This window comes from Lagopus muta, chromosome 2 (assembly GCF_023343835.1).
Source record: "Lagopus muta isolate bLagMut1 chromosome 2, bLagMut1 primary, whole genome shotgun sequence".
NCBI classification, from domain to species: Eukaryota; Metazoa; Chordata; class Aves; order Galliformes; family Phasianidae; genus Lagopus; species Lagopus muta.
In genome coordinates, this window is record NC_064434.1 from 49,800,817 (window position 1) to 49,826,777 (window position 25,961).

Consider the following 25,961-nt stretch of genomic DNA (forward strand, 5'->3'; position numbering starts at 1 on the left):
AATTTCAGTGATGTATCTTAGAGCAGAAATAAGCCTTTCCACTTTTTAATGGAATAATAAAAAAAATCAGTATCTTAAAATCTCACCTCAGCACAGTTTAAAAGACTTAATTTTGAGAAAATAAAGGTCTCCATTTTAAGATGACCTTGCTATGTTACTGCTAACTGGAATAGAAAATTAGATACACCAGAGAAAAATTTTGGTCTAGTTGGAATGATTGTTTCCTTATTTCATTTCATGGATTCTAAACCAAATAATGTTTAGCAATTGCTGGAAACATGCACAAAGTCACCACAAAATCATTCTGCTGCCATCAAATGGTAATACCCCCCACAGGTTCTCTGCAATAGCAAATCCACGGAGTAGGAGATCACATATTTGTAGCCCATGCAAACAGCAGGTGCTGCAAAGCTTCATCCCAGCTAGGGTTCCTTGCATGCACATCAGACACTTGCAAGACCTCTACAAAATTTCTGGCATCTCACCTCAGTCTTAGCTCAACAGCTTTTTATGTGCCTCCTACCCTGACTCTTATGGCAGCAGGAAAAGAGAAGATTGTATACTTACATTGCAAGTTCAAGCATGATAACTAAAAAGATTATTTATACATATTTGTGTCAGTTTCATCCACTTCCCTTCAACTAACAGAAAAAAAAAACCCTCTTTTGTTCCTTGATTAACCAGGGCTATATCATTGAAACAGAAACAGCACCTGAAAGCACATTTATCTGCCTGTTATTACTTTTCAAATTACCTACGCAGTACTCACAGAGCTTCTGTTATACTTAAACATGTCCCATGGAAACCCAATGTTTTCAGATTTACATCCACACTGTCCCAAGTCATATACAAGGCACACAGCACTGCTCCATGTATATTTAAAGGTATTCAGATTTGGATGTATTTGCCTCTAGTCTTCTAATATATATCTTCCTCCAGCTCACTATGAGGTAAGATCATACTACTTTTGCTTGAAAGGAAGGAAGCAATGAAGCAATTAAGTCAATAGTTCCAGTCATACTGGAAATCTGGCAGGAGACAGAACTGATCCCACATCTCTCCTTCTAACTTTTGGCTCATTACATCTCTACATTGTGTAAAGTTTCAGCAAAATACATCACAGATTTTCTCTGAATGCTACTGTTTATCTCCTTTGCCTGCCTTTTGAAGGTGTTTGTATACATTCAATGTGTATATAAAGTTTCTTTCAGTTTTTGTTTTTTTTTTTTTATCTTGGATTTTAAGTATATCAAAGCTACAGTTACTTTCTTATTTCAGAAAACTTTCAAGCAGTTCTCTGAAGTTTCTTTAATATTAATACAGCAACCTCAACTCATATCTTTGCTAGTATAATGAAAAGAGATAGAGACGTCCTCTGCAGATTTTGAAGTTGATAGTCCTTTCTAAATTTTTAAGAAAGCTTTGGAGAGCTACTCAGTTATTCTGTGTATATCTTTGCAAGATTTTACAGGTTGTTATATTCTGGTCAAAGGCCTATTCATTATCTAACCTCTCTTTATTAATTTCCTTTTCTATTATATCAATAGAGTGCAGCTTCAGCTGTAATTAGATAGGTACTAATAAATAAAAAATGCATACTTTCACATTTATTGAAGATGAACATTTACATTACAGTCGATATTTCAGCCTTACAGATTACACTGATGATATTCTTACGGTCACAAAAATGATAATCTTTCACTCACTAACACAATTCATCCCCAGAAAAGTACAATGCATTCCGAATGCTATTAAACTATTATAATGGAAGATGAGAATAGATGCAAAGTGTATATAAAATAATTGAATGACTAATAGCGTGCAATATTCACATGGTAGAATACTGAAATAGAAGCAGGCCATTAGACATTTGCTACTGTAACTTAACCCTGTTGTGATTAGAATGAAAATAAAAGCACAAACAATACAAAAAGAAAAAAATAATCAACTGTGGCAATAAGGTAAATGAGACTTCTATTTTCATCAGTTTATAATATATATTGGAATGGAAGGGAAGAAATGGGAGGGTCAAAAGTTAGACAGAACACAGAATTTTGATCATCTCTTGGCATTTTATTTGTTAGCCCTTAGGGCAGGTGCCAAGCGGAAGTGTGAAAGAAATTGTGTAGGATGAAATTCTTAAAAGACTTTACCCACATACTGCATAGCATCCTGTGTACTCCCCAGGACCCACGCAGACAGGCTGCCTTTGGCAGAGTATTGGAGAAATGTTAAAATGCCTTTAGGGTTCTTCCATCATTAAGAACTATGACAAAAGCTTCACACCACATAAGCAGACAAATAAAACTTAAATAAGACTGATGTCTCATTTACAGCTGAGCCTGTTTTCAAGTTCAGATCAACAGTGACCTCCCACTCAAGCTGCTGATTAGTTCAGGAGTGGTATTATTAGCTTTTAAGGGACATTCATGAGACATCTACTGGAGGAAATAAATGAAAATTGGTTTCCAAATGGTCAAGTTAGATTTTTTTCTCCTTCATTTCCAGAATTGCTTTCCCTGGTGGACTACAATCTGACAGTCCTTTGGTATTCTATCCTCAGTGGGTGCTGTTCCAAACCACTAAAAAAACGGGAGATCATTAAGTATCTAGAGCTTATCTCTAGATCTTCGTTCCTGTGATCAAGTGCTGAAAATGCCTTTACTAGATTCTGTGAGCATAAGGAAAGTGTTATGGAAATGAGCTTGTCATGGAAAACACAAATTCTGGGGGTTGTGTTATGCACAGCACACCTTTGGACAGGCGCTACTTCTCTGCAGAAAGAAGCATAGGATAAAAGTGCAAGAAAGCAGAGCTAGATTCATATTATTGAAAGGTGAGGAAGATAACTTTTACACTGAGTAAATTTTGATGATGGACATGAAAAGGAAAGGATGAAGAGCACAAGCCAGTAAAAATTATATTTGTGCAAGAGATCTGCTGAGAATGAGTAGTCTGCATAGTCTGAGTAGTCTGCTGGGAAGTTCACATGCTTCATATCTATGTCCAGAAAGTTGTTGATGAAATACTGGTTAAGTCAGTAAGAAATGCAATAGTTTATAATTCCACATCCTACCACTTCACTGTCATAGAACATAAACAAGTTGGAAATATTTTTGCAACCATAAATTAGTGAGCAATTTACTAACTAAAAATATATGCTGTTTCATGTAAAACATGTTTTACTTTTTCAGTCGATGAGACACTGTAGTTCTAGTGTTACTCAAAATCATTGAAAATATTCTCTCCAATCGCTGTGAGAATAAAAGATAATATTTCTACATTTGATGTAGCAGGAACACTTGATTCTTCTAATTAAAAGAATGAAAGAAAAGGAAATACTGAAAGCAAAGAGCAAGTCCTGACTATACGTGAAGACAAGAAAGTATTTTCCTAAACAAAATTCAGTGATTTAGCAAACTCCATGAAGATAACTTAAATGAAAGATCTAAGTGGGTGTATCTACCTTTTGAAGAATTCAAATTATTCAGTTATACAAAGTGAAACAATTCTCAACAAAACCTTAAAAATAACAAGGACTGTGTTTGTACCAGGAACAATAGTGATTTCAAAGGCATTAACTTGACAGATTCAGTGAGTTCTCAAATGTAAAAGAGTTTACAGTAAGTGGTAAAAGTAGAATAAAAATAGAATTGATGTAGAAAAAAATGGTGGGATGTGATGTTCAAGAATATGACTGCAGAGCACAAATCCTCTAAAAGCACAAACTATTAGCGGAGTTTTCACTGACACTAATTGAATTACTGAATCTGTGGGAAGGATTTTTCATTTGTATATTCCTTAGGGACAGTTGACAAAAACTGTTTTAGGTTTTAGTGAGGAAACTAACATGACAACTATTACTATGAAGCAAGCTTTCGAAAGCACGCTGAAGATACTGAAGGTTTTATGACATGATCCTGCAAAATCACAGACCTTAAGACAGGGTGCAGTTCTTCATGAAGTGCTCTAGGCTTTAAGATTTTAAAATCCTCATTTCTCTATTTGAAGAACACACAAAATATTCTATTTTAAAATGCATTCATGTTCTATTTTGTGCTTACTTGATGTTTACATAAATAAAGCATATTCTAAATGAAAATGCACATACCTGTGTTTTTGCTTATGTTACAAGTTGAAAACTGACAAGAGAAAGAGGAATGCAGTGTACAACTAGGAATTCAAAGTTGTGAATACTACATATTTTTTAGCACACATCATGCAATTTTGTTCTAACTTGATCTTAGATGGCTATACTTATGACAAAAAAAAAAAAGATATATGTGATTTTATTTAGTTTTGGTTTTTAGTCTAGGGATTGATCTTCACATTATACAGTGCTGCAGGCTGCTCAGGTATCTGAGAAAATGAGTATTGCTGGGAAACAGATCTAGGGAATTTTTTAAGGATTTACTAATACAAGATTTATTTCACTGTTCCTTTCTAATTGTAAATGCAATAAACTAATATTAATCATAGCCATTTTTTTAATGTCCTGTGTAGCTACAGAAACGAGAGCTGAAATGTCTCCACAAGTTTTTGCAAACCTCCTACAGGACAAGAGGAAAGGTCTTAATTCCTGCTTATTCATGCAATGACAAGATGACAGGGAGAAGTAAAACTGGCTGAAAATAAGATTCTTGAATAGGAAATGACACATAATAGCATTATAAAGAGGATTTTTTGCTAGTTAAATAATTTCACTTGGAAAATTCTTCCTCCAGCACACTACAGTTGACAATACAATTTCTCCAATGGAACTGATCTACACCTATTTTAAGAAGAAGATAAAACCAAATTATCTGTCTGCCCAGGAATTTTCAGAGAAAGAAGGAACACCTGAAAGATGAAATGATGTTCATATTTGAAAAGTGTTAAAAAAATGTAAACGGATAAATGAGAATAAAAATGGTGAAAGTGGCTGAGTTTGCAGATACAGTAGATATAATGTTAAAACCTTACAACGTTTGTAAATAACTATTATCATAGAATCATAGAATCATAAAGGTAGGAAAAGACCTCTAAGATCACCAAGTCCAGTCATCAGCTCATCCTCGCAATGCCCACTAATTATGTCACCTCTCTTTGAAGAGGACAGTATCTGCCAGAAGTGCATGTACACATACCAGCATATGTGTGTGAAGTACAAGACAGAATGGGAAGCAGAAAAAAATGAACATATTGACACCAGAAAGGGAGAGGAGAAAAGTTTTTGAGCACTGTCAAATCACTCTTTTTTGAAGCAGCAGAAACCCTTGTACCTCAGAATGCACACTCTACTACCAAAATAACATTTTTATCAACTTTAGTAGGGGTTGTGACACACAGAGATTAGAAGCATTAGAAGCTGCACCAGGTGATAGGGTAGAGTCAGCCATACAGTCATGTAGCAGTGCCATGCAGGAAAAGGCCACAATTGTCAGAGACCTTTAGCTATTAATAGTCACAACAATATTCTTGGTGAAAAAATAAAAGAAAAGCAACAGTAAATTTTTAAAGACATGAGTATGGTTTTTACACCTCGTGAAATGCTCACAATTTTAACTCCTACCATGAATGATAATATGAAAAATCTCTAAGAAGAAAAAGATTTAAAGTTTTTCTTTAAAACAAGCAAAAACAGTTGAAATAAGTTATGCTGATTTCAAGTTACAATTGCTGGTTATATATTGAAGTTTAAAAATTATGAAGTAGTTAGCTTGAACTTTATCATACATGTGATGTTGCCTTTTTGGGATGTTAAGTTGTTGTAATATGTGTCACACGCTTACATCCCCCAACTGACTTCAGTAGGAATTACACAGATAAATCTGAGGCCAAAACTAACAACTAAGGTTCTAGCCATTATAGGAGGGAAAAGCCCAAGTAAAACGAGGATCTTAACATTTGAATAATGTGTAATGTGTAATGCGTCTGAAACAGTAAAATAGTTACCAGAAAACTATATTTATGGTAATTGTGTCAATTGTGAATTAGCAGAGATTGAAACAAGATTTAGCCTTCCTGACATGCATAGAGAACCACAACTTAAATCTACATAATAGAATAAAGGGGGAAAAAAAGAGTTAATTTACATACCAAAGGAGGCTACAAAAGCTGAGATTCATTGTGCCTTTGACAATTTGACTCCAGGCAAAGGTACAGAGATACTTTTGAAGTTGTGAGAACATAAGCATGTACAGGCAGTAGCAGGTCTTTACTCATTACATATTTGTAAAGGATTTTTTAATACTATCTTTGAAGATAGAAAAAGGAGACTTCTACAGTGAGAAAGTTTTTCTATGCCTGGCATTTTGTATTTTCATTCTTATGAAAAATGATTTCATGCAGAACCAAGCAGAACTTTCAGTCCAGAGACACTGTAAAACTGATTCTAAAAAAAGCTCAAAGGAAACGCAGGACTCAAGTGGGAGTGGTGCTTATTGAGGACTTAAAACCATAGCTTTTTCACTCAGATTCCTAAGGGTAAAGCAAACACTGACCGTGATTTGAGCAACTGAACTGTCTTGATTATAATTGTTATATAGGGTAGATTCAGTGTATGAAACAGTTTTGAATGAAAAAAAAATCCAGTGCTTTCTACTGCTTTGCTGTTTAGCATCCGTGTATACCTTACATGATCTGTTCTGTTAGTTTAGCTCTTTTTCTCAAAATCCAGTGAGTTTGCATATTTCCACTCAGTGATCGAAAGCCTAAACTGTTCTATCTTAGTGCACCAAAGATCTGTATAGAGAGACAGGACTAATACCAAAATATGAAATAATCAGAATTTTGAATGAAAACATTTAAAACTGCCAAGAGAACGTGACTGTGGGATCAAATGGATGAGAAGCATAGCTAGACATTCATAATTTCAAGCTAAGTCTTTAGATGTAGTGACTTTAAAGTTCAGACCCCCTTATCTACTTCATGTCCTCTGTTCTCAGTGTGATCTTAGCCACTGTTGCTGTTTTTCACTATCTGTGCATCTGCAACTGCTGAAGACATATCGGTATTCATTTTCAGTAGTTCTTCATAAGTTCTACTCAAATGATGCTACATTCTGGGAAGGCAGGAAATACAACCGCTGCTACTTTTTGAGTAACAAACCCAAGTTTTTATTAAATGCTTTTAAAAATTAATATTTTAAAAAATTAATTTGAAAGTAAGAGAACATGTGGTAAGGGCTACACTTTTATACTACTTTCTAACAAATTCACTTTTGTTTAAATGAAAAACTATGATCAAGCCATTAAAGTTATTAATAATCAGCCAGTAGAAATCAGTCTCTCATTTTCATTTTTTTTCCTGGAAAACAACTGCAAAAATAATATTAAAATTGCTGCTTTCAAATCCATATTTCCTGTTTGTTGATTTAAATCATGATTAAAATTGGTGATTTAAAAGGTTTTTCAATTATTTTAATTTAAAGCAATCTACCCTCTTCTGCTTTAAATATCATTTAAGCTAGTAAAGTGAGTACTGTCCACTACTTCAATCTGCTTAAGCAGAGCAGAAACCAGCCAATACTGGCATCAGAGAGAACAGGAAAGCTTTGCCATTCCCACAAGCAGCTGCCCGGCCTTGCAGAGGGCACCTCCAGTTTCCCTGTCCTCAGTGTGTTCTGGACTGATGCCAGACCTGCATTATGAAATGTAGTTTAACCTAAATCAAACTCTGCTCTCCAGAACAGAGCTCAGATTTTGAAGGTTTAATTATGGCAGCAGAAGCAGCATGAATCCACCCCTTAGTGTTTACATTGTAGGCAATGAGCAGAACCTCTCAAAATATTTATAGATTTTTTTCTAGGATTAGGTACCTGATTGGCGCTTTTGTGAATCTAACAGGTTGCACAGATTTCATTTTGGAATCAGTGGGAGCTGGACACACTTATAATTTGAAAATGTTGCCAAGATTTTATATCTCACTCGTTAGGTAAGTAACCATAAAAATGTTCCAAATGCTGCTGAGCACAACGATCTTTAAAAAAAAAAGAATAATAAAATAAATGGTCCAACCTGTGTTCACACCATTAACACACTCATAAACACAAGTTAGCTGTGCACAATCAATTTTTAGATCATGACAGAGCAGTGTCACTGCATGTTAGATTATGCTCTGTTTACATGTTCTAAGCCTTCCCACTGTCCATAGCTAATTTCACTTTCCAGAGGGATCCCTAAAGTAAGAGTCTGTTAAGTCTCTGTACTGATTAAGCACGCATGCATAGTGTTGCAGCTGTGAGTAAAAGTGCCCTCTAATTTTTAAGCCTGAAATTTAGGTTAGCAAATTTGGTCACAGGCCTGCTTGCCTCAGGCTACAAAGTGCCAGACAGACCAATCAGCTCAGGTGTTCAAAATATAGGCAGAGGGAAATCCAAGTTTTGTGGAACTTCAGAGAGAATACGCAGCTTCTGTTACCCTGGAAGGTTTACATTTTTACAGGCAGTCCTGAGTTTTCTTTTTCTTTCCAGATAATAAGGCTGTTGACTTTACTTCTGAATGGGAGAAGAATGATTGCTTCAAAAAAGTCATTGCCAAAATTATCCTGTTTTTATTTCCTCTTTTCCCTGCAGAAGGCAGTCTATTTTCTTCTTTGTCAACACTTGAGGCATGAAAAAGATTATATCCTTTCATATTGCAAATTGTCTTCTTGCAAATAAATTCTATATAAACTTTCTAAATCTAACAGTCTAATCAAAGGACAGGAAACATCTCACATGACTTAATCAAAATGAATGATAACACCGAATAATCTAACCTAATTCATTCACCTAGGCTGCTTTTGCTGCCAGCAGAACTAGCAGCACTTTGTGAATTACCATGAAAAGTAGCCAAAAGTGACTTTGCTAGTTATTGCCTACTGAAAACTATTGCTAGTTTCTGGCCATTGCCCTCTGCAAGTCTTTATCACTTTACCTGCTGGCTTATTTCCCATATTTTTCAGGTTTAATGTATATTCATTTTCAAACATGCAGATCACATTAAATCTGCTTTTCGAAATGTTCTACATCTTAAGACTTTCAGTAGTTATCAAACAGCCAGATACAAGGACCAAAAGTCACAAGCTAATTTGGAGTTTGTCACTGACAAGCTGCCTGTAGCCTCAGGGCTCACCTGTCTTGCAGCGTACTCTGAGAAAATGTGTAGTCGCATAGCTCTCAGCAATAAAATAAGGACCAAATTGTGACTCACTGACACATTTCTGTTCGATGCCTGCTTCTCTCTTGCTCCACTGGGGAAATAAATTGTGGCAGACAAACAGCTGGAGGAGAAACCTCATCTTTCTACTCTCCTCACCTCTCTGGAACAGATCAGTGCACAGCCTCCAGTGCAAGGAGAGGCTCTGAATGCAAGGTGAAGCAAGGAGAGGCTCTGAATGCTTCTAAGCCTCTGCTCATTCTTCCATGTGTGGGAGGAAAATGTGCCAGAGGATGGCCATCAGCTTTGCTATGCAACCTGCGGTAGATTGGGCTGGTAGAAATGACCAAGTATAGGGCAGCTGCTGCAGCTATCGTACACATACAGATAAAGCTGTACATTGATACAAGCCATTTCTCAGAGCAACAAGGGTTTCTGTATTCATATTTCAGTGGTGGCAGCTCTAACTGTGTGTGCCATAGAGCCCAGGCCAATCACTGTGTTCATAAGCACAGCATAGGTGCATAAATAGATACCCCTGTCTTTCCAGGCAAGCTCGTAAGAGGTCATGGAAGTCTTTGACATTTATAAAATCTCAGCAGCAGCTGAAATTAATATTAATAATAATAATAATAGTAATTATTATAAATAACAACTACTACAATTCCTGAGAGCATTACAAAGACAGAGTAGTCATATCTCTACTGAACTTTTATTTGTACACAGTTGTATGGACTTCCAGCTTTCAGTAGTGCAACTCTGCGATTGCAGTTACATGTAATATGAGAATGCTGAAGATAATCCCTTGGAATCTTCTAAATATTTACCAGCAGGATACCTAAGTCCTGGCAGCTTTCTCAGGATATTAATAGGTTGCTGTCTTCACAGATTACTTTTTGCCTTTTGCCAGGTATACTTCACCAGTAAATCTGAACATCAAGCAATTTGTTGTCATGATAATGTAGAGGCAGCATGTGAGTCTTACAGTTCAAGGAGTCGTTGCTTTGTGAATACATTTTTCAGTGAAATTTTGTCATTGTCATTACAGTGAGGTCAATCTGAAAGAGCACTCCATCAAGCCAATCTGCCTACCATAGGCCATGGCATTGGCTGTCAGAAAATATCTTGAGATGTGTGTCAATAGTATCAATATGTCCAGGCTGAACCACCTCCATAAATCAGTAGCCACACTGGCCATGGCAGACCCAAGGCCTGCATGGCTCCTTACACAGTGCTATATACACTCTGATATGTCAGAATGTTACTCCATGGACAAAGAGTGAGATGTGGCTGACATTACAAAACAGAGGTTAGAATTCCAACCACTTTGAGCAAGGATTTTAAACCCAGTGAAATCATTAAGACCTGAGCAAATAACAGACTGAGAAAAAATAAGAATAATAAAAAAAAAAAAAAAATCAAAAAGGCATTATATAAAACAAGACATACTTTTTTTGTTTGTTTGTTTGCAGAAACTGTAAGTTGCTGAATTTTAGACCTAAACTTTCAGATTTATTTGTGACTGCCAGGAGTAGCCCCAGAGGAAAATAAACTGCAGTGGAACATTTGTCTCAGGCTGAATTCTTAGTTTTTTACCATGAGTACAATTTCCACCTCATGGATGAAGTTTAAAAATCAGCCAATCAACATAAACCTATTCCAAATATACAAAAGAACAACAGCTATTCTCTAGCGAATTTGCCTGTCCTGCTGAAAGACAGGTACTGAGGAGCTGATTGATGCCTCTTGTCACCTAAGTCTACTGATTTGCACAAAAGCAAAAAAGCAGGCACTGTGACAGCTAAGGAGCACTCGTAAACACTATAAAAACATTTTCAGATCCCATGTTTGTTGTTTTTTTTTTTTTAGGATCTTTTATCTTCTTTCTTTGATTAGCTAAGTTATTGAAAAGACACTTTTGGACTAAAAAGTCATTTAAGCTTGCTACAAATTTCAAAGAATCTTGATATTTTTTTCTTTGTTTTGCTTGGAGAGCATTGCAAGAAGTAATTCTACAATGCTCCTCTAACAGTGATGGTGTTAATGTACACATTTTGGAAAACAAATGTAATTTCACAGATTTCCTGATAACAACTACAAAGTAATCAATGTTTTCAACAAAACCAATTAAGAAATTCCAAATAAACTAGCGCAAGCATTCGGATTAGGGCTGTCACACAGAGATACGTGTTTTGGCATTATTTGCAGCCAGAAGTGGCTTATAGATCCATCCAACTGGTAATCAGAAAATCATCCCCACATTGTCTACTCGCTGTGGTTAAGCGGACGTCAGACAAGGATTGTACAGCCTGACATGTTTCTAACATGAATTTTTGGAAGACAATTTGGTTCACTCTCTAATACTGCTTAATACAAATCCTCTTAAAAATAATAATGAAAAATAGAAGAAAAAAAGTACAACTTTGGTACACTAAAATGCACATAACCTTGACAAGTAGAATAAAAATAACTTTCAGAAGAATGTTTTAAACTTTTGTGCCTGTTTTTTTTTTGTTTGTATGTTGTTGGGGTTTTCTGTTTTTTTTTCTTTTTTCTTTTTTGTGTGTATGTGGTATCATTGTTAAATTTGGATAAACAGTCGAGTAATCCACGCTGAAATAAAAAGAGAGGAATAAAATTGAACTGAAAAAATCAGTATTAAAGAAGCTGAGTTTTAAAAATATTCTGTCTCGCTGTGGTTGATAAAATATTGTTATGCATCTACAATGTTATTTAAATATGAATGGTCAGGAAATATTGAAGTACATGAAATATTCATACTGTAGAATATGTATTTATAAGTTATACAACTGCCTTTCATTCTTGCAGGCCAAACTCTGGAATAATCATTTCAGTACAACTTTCACTGACTCTTTTAGAAGTTTACCTGAATAAGGGTTGAAGGACAAGTAGCTTTCACCCTGCATTAACCTGATGTGAAGTTCACAAATGCTCTGCGCTTCATAAAATATCAGGGCCAATAACTAAGCTCTCTTGTTTATACTTGGGAAAATTTCTGCCTGTAAGGGACCACCAATGATTTACCTGAGAAAACAATTAACAGTGGAAACACCTGGCATTCAGGCATTCCTCTTTCTTGTATCACTCCAATGGAGATGCTCTGCATATGAGGCTAATGCTATTTTTAGAGGTGTACAAAAAACTTGCTTCTGAAACTGGTAAAAATTCTGCCTACAAGTGAAAAAGGAAAAAAACAAACAAACAAACAAAAAAAAAAAACAACACACCACAACCCAAAGACAAGAAAGAGAGGAAGAAAGCAACCCAACAAACAGTTGAAATGATCCTGGAGTGAAAGAACTGTATTCTAAGAGCAATAAATCATATTGACACACCAGCTCAATTGCACTGTCAAAGTACATATCATTTTTGGTTAATTATATTTGAAAATAGTTACCGTACCTTCTGCTGTAACCTCGGCCATGATGATGATGGTAAGAGATACTCTGTTAAAAAGGTCAAGATCTACAGTGGCAGCTTAAATAATACCTCTGGGTTGCTCACTCTTGCAGGAGCTGCAGAACAAGCAGGAGGGAGGTACTCCACTTTTTCTAATTCTGTTTGTTCTTCTTTTGTGCCCCTCTGAACTTTCTCTTTCCTCTGCAGACTCCTGCCCTCACCGAGCAACCTCAGGCCTTCCAGCAGCAATACTTCAAGCTCAGTCTTAAGTATCAGCCTCTAACAAAAATAGCCATGCCTTCCAGTGAGTTTTCTCTAATATCCTAAGAACCACGCGCATGGCAAACAAACAGCAGAAAGGCTCATCTCTAAACAGGGAAGGAAAGCATGAAGAAGCAGCAAAAAAAAACCCCAACAAAACAAAAGAACTGGGAAAGAGCTGTTTAACACTACTGCAGCCTCACTAACATAATTGCTGTTCTTTGGGGGGGTATGTCAGGAAACATGAAATACGGAGTTCAAAGTAACCTTATCCACCCCAGCTCAACTTTATTCTTAGCACACTCAATGCTTAGCACATTCTTCCTGGCCTTATTTGGCTTAGGGAGGGTCCTACACAGCTTACTGCTGACTAAGGGGGAGGGTAAATTTAGGTAATTTTCTCCACTTTGATTCTTAATCACAGTTACAGAGCTAATAAAGACACCATTTTAAACCTATGAAATTGTTAACTTCTTTTATTTTGATTTTTTGGAAGACTCTTGATGTGCTGACATTAATGTACATACTTCTGAAGTTCATCTAAGTACTACTGAACACTTTTGAAAGTATTAATAGCTTATATGCCGCAAAATCACCAAGATAGTATGCAAAAATATTATGGAAAAACAGATTTTTCACAGATCATAAGAGACATTCATAAGAAACATTAAATTTAGTACAAAATATTGGTGATTATAAACAAGTTTTTATAAAGCTGTAAACAAACTTAGAAGAGTAAAAACACTAACAATTATTATGAGAATAATTTAAAAACTTGAGCAATCTATTCAGTGCATTGCTTATAATTTCACACTTGTGAAATTATGTGTGTGGGCAGAGCTTGAAAGTGATTTTAGCAGAAAAGTGCCCTCAGGCCAGCATGCTTCTACATAAATGTCATCGTCACATGAAATCAGAAACCATCTTGAACAGTTCTTACTAGGGAACCTATAGTAAGCTCTTCTCTGCTACAGAGGCTGGCATTTGCACTTCTCATCTTCCCTCCAGGAGATATAAGCACCTGGCTCTATGGCAAAGTACAAGGAAAGGAATATGTTTATCCGGAACACAAGAGGCAGAAATGAAGGCTCATTGAAGCAGTCACCATCAGGACTTTTCCTTCTGCCTTGTCACACTTCAAACCTGACACAAATCAAAAAATGATAGCCATTTTCTATCCAAAGCTCAGAGACGAAGCTCAATTCCCTTCTTCCTGATGAAATTTGTTACATTAAGCTTTTATTACTTGGTGCTCAGTATTCAGTGTGTTCTGATAAACTCCTGTTCCTCCCTTCACTCTTTTAGCCTGTCCTCACTAAGGCTGACAAAAACATTTTAGAAATAAACATATTCATTTGAAAAATGCTCTTTCATGAAAACCTAAATGTTCTGTGGAATTATATTAACATCAACAGAACAGCAGATAGCTCAGTGGTTAGTAAAGTGTGTTAGGATGTGTGATACTAAAATAAAGTCCTTGTCCTTAATTACTTCCCTGTCTTCAGCTGAATTAATTCCATTTTATGTGAACAATTACATATGTTGGGTCAACTGTATTTTGACAGCTAAGCTACTAGCATGAGGTGGGAGGAATATTGCCTCATCAAGCACAGAGCTAATAAATATTGCAAAGTCAAGATTGCTTCCGTTTGTATTACCATTCAAATAAAGTAATAAATGCTTGGGGTATATTACAAGAGAAAACTGAATAAAACATTCATGTCTGAATTTTGTCCTTATGTAGCAAGATCCTGAAATGTAAACTATATACAGGCATGTATGTTTGTATGACTGAATGTGTTGTCTCTCCTTCACTGTTTCCATTTCAGCTTCTACCACTTGCACTCTTGCCTCCATGCCTTATTTCCTTTATTGCTATTTTTGCTCTGCCCTCATTCACATACTGATATCTGAAACCAAAATATAAGAGCAGAGAAAGTGAGAGAATACATCTGGAAATCAATTTTACACATCAGCCCAGTGGCCAGAAAGAATTTCTTGGCAGTTTCTGCAACCTCTGCATTCTTTCTAGATGCAAAACACTCACTCTGGAAGGAGGCTAAAGCTATAGTACACAGAATACCTTACAAAAAGTATAGCTCTAGGCAACTGCATTGAAAGTTTTATTTGTTCCCTCCAGGGAGGTCAAAGTCAAGGCAGATGGGTGTAATGTTTATTGGAGATAATTAGTTTGCAAAGAACCAGGTAAACAAGGTTCTGCTGTTTGTTCATGACCCATAAGATTCATCATCTGAAAATTATAGAGGACATTATATTTCTTCTTTAGGTGGTTGGGCAAGAGAAATTCTCAAAACTAAATTTAGGCATTGTTAAAACTTTAGTTAAAATCTGAAGTTTAGTATCTGGCTCAAATTTAGGAGCTTCTTAAATTCTAAACTGTGAAATCCACATTATGCAGAAGGCCAAGAGAATATCCGTACAGATCTTCAACCCTAACATAACGTATTTAAGCTGACACAGAATGCATTTTGGTGGGATCCATCACTGTTTAATTGGATAGGACATCATCTTGTATAAAATGCCATTTCTCCCTCCTTGTTCATATTTTTAACCATAACAAAAATAGAAAATATAAAATTACTTCGGTTCTTACAAGTAATATGCAAACTTGGACTTACAAAATTTCTCCTCATTTTCTTCCCATCAGGTCTCAGACACAATGGGGAAATGCTCTTGGCTTGAGTCCCTTCTCAGATTCCTGAGATATAAAAGTCTGTGTTAAATACAAACAAAATAAAGATTTCTCTTTATGGCTTTCTGAGTAGAGAAAACAGTCTTACTAACAGCAGCCATGTGCTGCTACAGATGTCTGTATGTAACCATGTGCCTTGATCTCAGATAATGTGTATTTCAGCGGAAGTCCTAACTAATGAATCAAATAAAATCATTTATTTATTTGAATATTTTACCTTAGGAAGAGTCTGAGGTTTACTGTTTCAGAAGTTGTACTATAAAATCCTGTTTATAGATGAATCACAGAATCACAAAAATACAAAATGACTTTAGCTGGAAAAAGTTATGTTGTTCGTATAATCAAAGTAGAAATATACAGATGTTTTTTGAGATGATTCTTGGGTTGCCACCTTATTGAAAAGGGAATAGAGAAAGTACACCACACTGAAGTACTGAGTGTCAAGAGGGAAGTCTTTTGTACTGATTCAAGGAAGCATTAAGTAAAATTGTTGGTCAACAAGCAAATTTAGAATGAAATTTGAGCTTGTCTTTTAATGCGTTACTGAGGAATTCTTGGAGTTCAGCGCTACAAAATCAAACTAAGCAAAAGCAAAAGATTTTATATGTTAGTGCATGTTCAGAACTTCAGGGTCATGGACAAGATACTTAACCTTACCTCCCGTATATATTATGAATCCTGGGAGTATGCTGTAATCAGAAATAGCCAGCAATTATCTGATAAGAAGAAATACAGGATGGAGGTATAAAGCTATAGAGGAAGTGAGTGGTACTCAATCTGGTGAATTGTAAAAACACATGCAGAAGCAAATAGAGGATTTGAATTACGTCTGTTGGTGAGCCTATATACCCATGAAGAAAAATACTAGTATTTTGGTTGGTACTGGATGGATTTCTCTGAAGTAGGCATTTCCAGTCTTTTTATTGTTGATTTTTTTGTCTGTTATTTAGGAGGGAGGCTTTCATTCAGCTGCAGTGATAAGACTCTGCTTTTCATTATAAAACATGAGCAGATTCAGATTCTGATGCCCTTGTGATTAGTCAGAGATATAGTCATTTTGACCTTCTATGGAGCATTAGTAAAACTCTAAAATAATTGTTTTTCTTTCATGATTAATATTTTATGAATGAGAGCTGCAAGATTTTGGGAATCAATATGACAAAATTAGACTTATTATGGATATACTATAGACATAGAACAAAAAAAAATCTAGGTATACTGTCTGATTGTGATTAAATTTAGCAACATTTAAGCATTGTTATAAACCATAAATAGTAAGCCTTCTGATAAATCAGCGTGAATCATTTTTTCAGTGACAGTTAGATACATAATACTTATAAACTCCTACTTTAATGTGTAGGAGACAATTAATTGAACACCATGGTAGATCTGTCCTACATTTAATGTCAACTACTGACAGATGAGTGCAGAATACAATTATGATTGTTTCTCTTTGTAGGCTGACTGCTCTGAATTCAAGTCAACCTTTGCTGGGGGACAGCTGACAGGTACACTGGGGTCACATCACCTTGGCATTCCAGGCTCATTAAGGGACATTTCACAGGTTAGGTTTCACAGAAAGAATTTTCTCCAAAGCTACATGATAAAAAGTCATGATACAGAAGAAAATATCTATGATACTGAGTGTTCCACTTTACCATAGACAATACTCCCAATTATACATAATACTACCAAATTGCTGAAGTAACCAGTCTGAGTGTGACATTCTGATTAATCATTTCTAACATCTAATAAGGTCCACTGATTATAAAACTGTTTAAAACCCAGGAAACAAGGTTGTTACAAGATATCCTTTCTCTGATATATCTGTAGAGAGACAGTGAAGAAAAATTAGTATGGAGCAACTTTCCTTGTTTAGGTGTGTTTTCTTTAAATCTATTGTGATACTATGAGCTAAATTCAGGAAGGGCATCTACTGCAGCATGTCAACTTAGATAAGTTTGGATGAGATTTAGCAACTCCATATTTTGTGCCTTGTTTTTTCATTTAATCTACTTTATTTTTTCTATTTTAAGAGAGAATTTTCTTATTACAATACTTGTGGCTTTACTTTTATGCCTGGGAAATTTTCACAGAAAGCCTCCAGGGTAGTGAAGAAGGTATCTGGAACTGAATCCTTTTTAATATGTAATGTTCAGAAAGTCACTTTAATAGTCTTTTTCTACAGAAAAAGTTGCATCCAAGGTTAATGTTGTACAGAATACAGCAGTGGCCAAATAATAGAAACGTGGGCTGCTGTTGACAGAATATTGAGTGAGAACAGTTCTAGCATCCTAACAAACTTAGAGTGCTTCCTGATCAAAAATACTCTTTCAAAGAAAGATGACTACATGCCTTCTGATATATTTTTGTTTGAGAAGAGGGGGAAAAAATGACAGTGCTTTCAAAACTTTGAAAACAATTTCCTATTTTAAAATCACAAGACTCAGAAGTATGTAGGTCCCTCCAAAAGTAGTGCCACTTACTTATTTCCATGGAAACTACAACATAAACAAAGAGTGCAACACTAGTTGATAGGGCACATCCTCAGCCATACAACACTCTTTTTCAAAATAACCACCACTATAAGCTATGCATTTCTGACAGCAATGAACAAGACTGCATGACAAGCTGTGCATCAGAAGAGGTGACTACTGTTGCTGTCACCACTCTGCTGAAACACACCATCCACTGCCTTACTGTGCTCACATCTACTGTTTGGTCTCCATCAATGTTCAGCAAGCGTTGATGAATGTCAGTGGCCACCGCTTTTTCCCACATGGAGGAATTCAGTGACACAACTTTTGCTTCAAAAGCACTTCCCTGTCAGTATTTCATTCTGTCAGACCACCCCTCTGCTGTCATCTGTTACACGGCAACAAAATGTCAGGGGATATTGGCGGGGATGCCGTAGATATCAGGGGCCAACATAATAAAATAGGGAGCATTACTTTTGGAGCAGCCCTAATTCATCACAGAAATATATGTAGCAAAATAAATGAGTTACTTCTGAGCTCCAAAATTCAGACCCAACTCCAAATTTACACTGAGACTTTTCAAGTTTGTCTCAGACTTTACTTCTAAAAAAAGAATCTGCAGCAACCAGCATTATTACTTTTTTTTTCTTTCAGATAAGCTCATATTTGAGCGTACTGGCAAAAGCAGTCTAAAAAAGACAAAGAAAAATACATGTTGATGTGCCAAGTACCTTGAAAAATAATACGGGGTAAAATTAGTACTCTACATATCTTCTCTAATGTAAACTCCACTGGTGTAGCTCAAGACTGTCTACTCATTCTGACCTTAACAAACAAGGGGAAGCCTCACTTTATTTTCATTTAGCTACTTATCTTCTGCTTGTGGCAAGTCATTATGTTATCATATATTATGTTCCATTAAGTTATATTATGTTATATTGAGCTAAAGATTATGTGTTCTTAGGCACGCAGGCTTTGACTTGTCCCCCTCAGTCATATTAGCAAAAGATACCCCACATAAATAATTCCAGCCAAGGCCTCAAGAGTATCAGATTTTAATTCTTCCCTAGCTCTTCTAAGAAGAAACACTAAGGATTTGGGTTCCCTGAATAGAAAGAATTTTCTAGACTAAACCAGCAGCACTATGGAAATAAATTTAGATAATAAAATTTGTATGTCTTAATCATTCCCTGCAAATCAGTAGAATTTCTCCTAGATGTCCCCCCTGTGTGTGATTCAGATTGTATCTCTAAGTGGTCATGAAGACACTTTGTGTCTCCTGGGCTGTTATTTACAGAAGATCTTTCTTCACTTTCAAACTCCATGTTTTCCTTGGAATATCAGAACTTGGTACAGTTATGAATTTCCACAGATGGGATAGATATCAGCTCCTGGAAGTGAACTGGCAGCTATGTCCAATTGAAAATAATTCTTCCACTCATGTAATACAAAAGGCAGCAGCTGTGATTAACCCTTTCTGTGACACAAAGTCTGCCTTCCACTCAACAGTACACAAATCTGTGCCAGAAAATTCTCAAGAACACTGGCATCTGTTATTCGTCACAAGCATACAGAGTGAGATTGATACAGAAGAAAGGAGAAAAAGGTATAAAGAACTATAGCAACTATCAGCCATAGGAAATAAATTGCATGGCATCACACAAATTTATGAAAATATAGAATATTAAAGGAAAAATATTTTTGTTTTGACAATAGCTGTAATTTTTCTTTCTGTTTCCTCTTTTTTCTCCCTTATTCAAGCCACAGTCTTGGGCAGATCAAAGTCAGAATTGCAGATGAAGGACCTGCTTTGTTATTATCGTTATCACTACTTAAAAAGAAAACTGAAACAGATTTTTAATTAGGCTATTTAGACTTTTTACAGAGCATGAGTAAAAGATATTAATTAATTAACTCAACCCCGTCAGTGCTGACAGCTACAACTGCACTGAAAAAAGTACTTCTGAAAAATAAAGGATCCTTTAAAAGCAGAAATAAACTTGAGCTTTAATGCCTTTATCACTCATCATAGCAGGTATATACTAATTTTCCTTGAATAGAGTGTTACCATTTGTCACTGTCAATCACATCAGATTCCTGCTCAAGTTCCAACACAAGTCCAAGTCAACTTTCTAATACAAACCATAAAAAATACTTGTTTGTACCACAGATACCGCAAAGTCTTACTATGTCCTTCTTACTCCTCCCCCTGCCTCCCTGGAATAGCAAAAAACAGACAGATCGAATGCAAAGGAATGCAATGGTACTAAAGAGACAGCCAAACCATTTCTCTTTCCAAATTTACTGTTTAAATGAAAATAAAAGAATTACCTAGAGACACAAAGCAGAATGTCCTCAGCTGCGTCTCCAGGGCTTGGACAGCAAGGCAAGGACACTGGGGACTTTTGGAAGCTCCTGATCACATTCTCAGGCCCTGAGGAAATTGTGGGCAGCCCTGGTACAGCTGGCATGGGCTGCAGCTGCCAAGGAGCTGCTGGCAGCTTGTGCCTGCAGGGTGAATGCCACCCTAAACCCAGATGGGGACATGGGTAGTTTCTCCATAAAGGGGGTTTGGCCTCCAGTTATAGAGTTTTGTGCTTATGGCTTTTCTATGGGTGTTGGAAATAATGTCTTCACTTTGTATGTTAAATTTGTAAACATCTTTTGAAGTGGGTATTTGGCCATAAAATCCCATTTTGCATCCCTCGTGTCCAGAAGATTTTATTCTGTGATCACTTTCTCTTCTCCTGTTTTGAGCCATTGAAACAGTTCAAACATGCTGTCATTGATGGCTGGTGAGAGGATTTGTGAAACAACCATAGCCTGATGTTTGGATTTCATTCCATCGCATAGTGCTTCTTGATGATGAACAAGGAGAAGCTGTGTTTCTTGTTACTTAGGTAACAGACAAAGGTGAGAGTGAAGGTGTTTTTGTGTTTTTTTGTTTTTTGTTTGTTTGTTTGTTTCAGAGAGGGAAGGTAACTAGAGTTTTACTTAATTTCTGCAGAAGGCATATATAGCAGTACTACTCCACGCTGCAGAGTAAAAGCAGAAAGTATTCTCTTTTCTACATCTATGAAACAGAGCTGAGGAACACAACACTGGGTAGGCTGCAGCAGAAGTGAAAGCAACATGGCATCAAAACTATACAAAAGCATGAAGAGAACAGACAACCAGCACATGCACCTTTTCACACATCACTAATGTCATGCTTATAATCACGAACCCATTTATGTTTCCCATACTGCTGTAAGAGATTGTTCTTTTACATCATTGTCTCAAAGCTTGCTGAGAATACAGATGAACAAGCCCAAGCAAGTCCCTGACCAGGATTGAGAAATCCTCTGTCTGGAGAACACAAATGGATTAGTCCTGGGCAAGGGTTGCAAAATCCTTTGTCTGAGGGACACAGATGAACAAGGCCAGGGGAAACAAGAGAGATAAGCCACAGATTAATGGCTGGGAAGCAGTCTTTTGTGTGGGCTTATCTTGAGGAAGATGGCCATCTCAGGGGGTGCTGCACATGACTCTTACTCAAGCGCCTAGGAATGCCACGCTGGCAGGAGAAGGATAAAAAAGGGGACCTACAATCATGTTGACGTTTCTGACATGAGAAGCCTCATGACCTGCCTCTCTCCCTCCTGGACTTGCTCTGCGTTCTGCCTGCTTGTTGCCTAAGGCCAACCATGCTGCTGCTGCTCTCCCCCAAGAGGTGTCTGCCATCAGATCCCTTCCTATGGAACGCCTGCATGCTGATGGATTCTCCTGGGCCTGCTGCTTCCTCCTGAACTTAACCTGCTTCTTCTTCCTGGTAACTGCTTGCTGCCCAAGGCCGACCATGCTGCTCTCCCCCTGTTCTTTTGCCTCAGACCATTGGAATAGTGTGCAACGGGATGCTGCAGAATCCTGGTGGTGACTATTCCCGCTTTACACAATTTTTGCTTCTTTCCTATCTTTTCTATCACCCACCTTCCCTTCCCCATCACCCTAATTCATAGTATGTCACCAGCATCTCCTTTCCCATCTCCCTGATTAGTGTTTGTAAAAAAATGGTCGGACCAACATTTGAATGGTTTCTTCTTAATCTCACGCTGGGTATACATTTATCAAAGAACCTTCTCTCCCTCGGATAAATTGGAGCGAGATAACTGCAAAGAGCTGCATGACAGAAGTCTGGGTGCTGTGCAGTCTTGGGGAAGGTAAGGCAGAAGCAGTGCAAGGTGCATGCCACAAGCAGGTGCACAATCCCATTTTCTCGTCCTTGTCAGCCTAACATACAATCTGTCTCTGAAAAAGGCATGCCTCTGGCTCCCTTAACAGCATTTGTCAAACAGGCCCTCCTGACACCACTCTGCCCACCAGCACATTTGTTTTATTAGCTCTTTTTAACTCTCATTTGTTACAGCAGTTCCCTGACTGAAACCGGGAAAGGCCACTGGCAGACTGAATCCTCACAGTCTTTTTAAATCACTCAGAGGACTCTTTCCAGATCTTCTATTCCACATTAATACAAGTTTTTCCTCCTAAGAGATTTCCGTCAATACGTATTAGGAAGAGACCAAAGTCTCTTTTGACGTGTCTGGCCATGTAAGATGTATCAACCTGTTCCTTTGGATCAAAAGTTGTGGAGGATCAGGTACTTAAATCTGGTGGTTCTGAAGTAAATTCATGCCTTGAACAGTCTGTTTGTTGTTTTTTTTTTCTTTTTCTTTTTGAGAAGGTAATTTAAGAGTGACACCTGTCACTCTGAAGTCCAAGGCGGTTGGAGGATATTAATATTCTCTTGAATTATTTAAAAGATATGACTAATGCTTCATGTACCATAAGACCGTTATCTGCAAAAATAACATCTGTGACAGTCATTGCTGGGCAGTTAGGGTTTCATCACTAGCATTTTTTGAAATTTCTGAGTCCTGCCTGTGTGCAAAGGATTCCTCCAGGTCGTCATCTTTACTTCACTTTCTAAAGACCAACTTACAGACTCTGTCATGTTGTTTCATTTCAATCAGAGTGAATCAGACAAAGATGTGTGGGCTCCTTCCTGAATAAAATACCGTATTAAAAGATCAAAAGTATTTCAGAAAGATTTCTCATAAACTATTTTAAGAGTGCAATGCGGATAAGTTAGACATTCTGGCATACTAAAAGTCCTGTCTCAAGAAGGCAGAAAAAGATCCTACAAATTTTTTGTTGAAGTTCATAAGAAGAGCAATATCTAACGCTCAAGGGACTGAACTGAATGCCATCTGCAACATGGAAAAAAATCCCCATAGTTCATGTTGTACCTCTTCAGCGGCAGTGGTATTGTGGCCAAATAAATCTAAAATACAGTCTTCACTTGTATGCTAGCAGTAAAACATAACTGTAAGGAAATATAAAGTGCTTTATAAAGAACAAAAATAGAAATTTAAGTTCAATTATGCTACAGCATACCTGTCCCCTACGACATGTGTTTGATATCACATGAAGAATACTTAGTTATGGATAATATTCTAGTAATTATCTGGTGCTGTTTCAAGAAATAGTCCACAAAGGAGTTCGTTTTCCATTCCGCTGCTTCCAAGTAGAGTGGCACCAACACAGCAAATCATGTATTCCTTTAAAAATTTATCTTCCTCAGTGCCTAATGAAACAGATGTCATGGATGATGAACAAAAATATTTTGAAGAAAGCAGTTCCTCTCCCACTGCAGCAAGGATTGAGGAAGATTTCTATCACCTGTTGAAATCCTAGAGAGGCCCTGGGACTGATAAACCTCTTACTCACTCAACCCAATCAGAGCCTAATTTTTAGATCATTATGCTCCTCAGTTAAAGCAAGTAAGAACTGCAAGAAATTTAGAAAACTGAATGCAGATTTATGCTTGCATTGCATGTATACTTGCATTGAATATGTTATCAATAATTGTAAACTCAAGAGATTAAATGAAAACATAAATATGATGTGATAATTCTGACAAAAATAATTTTATTCACTTAATTTTTGTCAGTCCTTGCACTAAACATCTTTCAGCAAATGCAAAACAACAACAAGAACAACAAAAACCAACATAACCAGTCAGTCAGGTTTTAGAAGGAATGCATGAACACATGCCATGCATTTTAAAGATCGAGTCCCTTATTATTTGTTAATCTCAGTCTGAAAGTACGTGTAATATTTCTGTAACATTTATTTGTAAATCTTCCTTTCATTTTTTGTTTACTTCTATAATATTATTGAACGCAAAATTGAATTTGCCACAAAATTGAATTTTATTTCCATAATTGTGTGTATCAAGACAATGGCTTCCAGATTTCAGCTTAATTTCCTAAATAGTTTGTTTTACACTTCCTTGAACCATTAAAACATACTGTAAAATAGTCCTATGGTTAGTTCATCAACAAAGTGTTAGCTGGTAGCTTCACAGAGAAGTAGCTATGTACCTAATCATTGTTACTGATAGAAAGAAAATGAACAGTTCTTGCAAAATAGGGAGCTTGCAAACAGGAGGGGAATCAACTCTTTGAAAGGGTTGATAACTGCAGAAGGGGAAAATGGTTTTAAGTTGAGGGAGGGAAGATTTAGGTTGAATGTCAGGGGGAAATTCTTTACAGAGAGTGGTGAGGTGCTGGAACAGGCTGCCCAGTGAGGCTGTGGATGCCCTGTCCCTGGAGGTGTTCAAGGCCAGGTTGGATGGGGCCCTGGGCAGCCTGGTCTAGCATTAAATGGGGAGGTTGGTGGCCCTGCATGTGGCAGAGGGGGTTGGAGATTCATGGTCCTTGAGGTCCCTTTCAATCCTGGCCATTCTGAGATTCTGTGATTCTATGAAAATACATTCCCTCTCCCCCCACGCCCCCCCCCCCCCCCCCCGATACTAATTATACTTCTATAGATTTTCTAAAAATTTATTTTTCATAACAGTACTACCCTAAATATTTTCATTTATGTCTTGATTAAATCCTGATGTGTTGCAGGTAGCCACTGCATAAGCATTGGAATACTGTGGAAATGGGAACTGTTACATTGTTTCACTTCTGTCTAAAGATATAGTTGGAACTTTTGGTCGTGCATGCTGGTAAAACCTGGGCTGGGAAGATCCATAAGAATTTCTATTGACACTTTCTAAAACATTCTGAGAGACATGACCTTGTAAGGACTGACTAGCTTTGTGGGGTTGCTGCTATGTCAATCATAGAAGTAAAAATATTTGAACATTTTGGGAGTCAATAATTCAGAAAGGAACCCAGATATGATAAGTACAACTTGAACAGTTGCAGCATGTTTTCCTAGGTCGGTGGTTAGATATGCTTGATAGAGCAGATTGCTACAGACCAGCTGGGGGCAGGCACAGAGAGAATTGAGCATCGGTCATCTCAATACCTAGAATTGTGCATCAGAGATTTTTTACGTACAAGCATCTGTAGTAAACAGATCTGGGTATATCAAATATTTTACAAATGACAAGTTCTGATCCAGGTGCATAAGTTCTGATCTTGTCCTGAGACTTGTTTTCTGACATCCTTTCAGATAAGAAAGCAATTTATATCCACTTATATTCTAAAGAAGAGGTTTTAATGCACATTTTTTAGTTAGGCTGTTGTGGCAACGGCTTTTAAAATGAAACGCAAAGAAGTAAAAATATAAACTATTACTTTATCAATCTTTACAAGAATCTGGAACCCAGTGAAGAAGAAGTTTACACCTGCAATCACGGTACTGCATCTGTCGTTCAACACCAAAATAACATAGGGAGTTCTCATCTGTCACTATTAAAAGGAAATAAAACAGCACTATTAAATATAAGCTCACCATAAGAATTTTAAACAGTTTGACACATTTTTATATTAAAAAAAAAAACACTTACAAGCTATTTTTCAAGTGATTAAAATTGATTAATTCACCACTAAAAAGACTATTTGCATAATTTTGGGGATATATAATTAACACAGTGATTTGTATGAACACTTTAGTCTTGAAAGACTTTCTAAAGTT

The 25,961-nt window shown here is 36.7% G+C and overlaps 1 protein-coding gene across 11 annotated transcripts in view; it reads right to left on the bottom strand.

Annotated features, from left to right (window-relative positions):
- Window positions 1–20,430, bottom strand: part of TRDN (triadin) — a 208,688-nt gene extending 188,258 nt beyond the window's left edge. For 4 of the 11 annotated variants that reach the window (XM_048937081.1, XM_048937076.1, XM_048937082.1 and 1 more), the window contains exon 1: window positions 12,543–13,083. In XM_048937081.1, the coding sequence (XP_048793038.1) occupies window positions 12,543–12,564 (22 nt within the window). In that variant the 5' untranslated portion in view covers window positions 12,565–13,083. Of the gene's footprint in view, window positions 1–12,542; window positions 13,087–15,439; window positions 15,535–20,321 lie in introns of those variants that run through there. The other 7 variants (XM_048937077.1, XM_048937080.1, XM_048937079.1 and 4 more) reach the window with 7 other exon arrangements.
- Window positions 20,431–25,961: the final 5,531 nt, after the last annotated feature.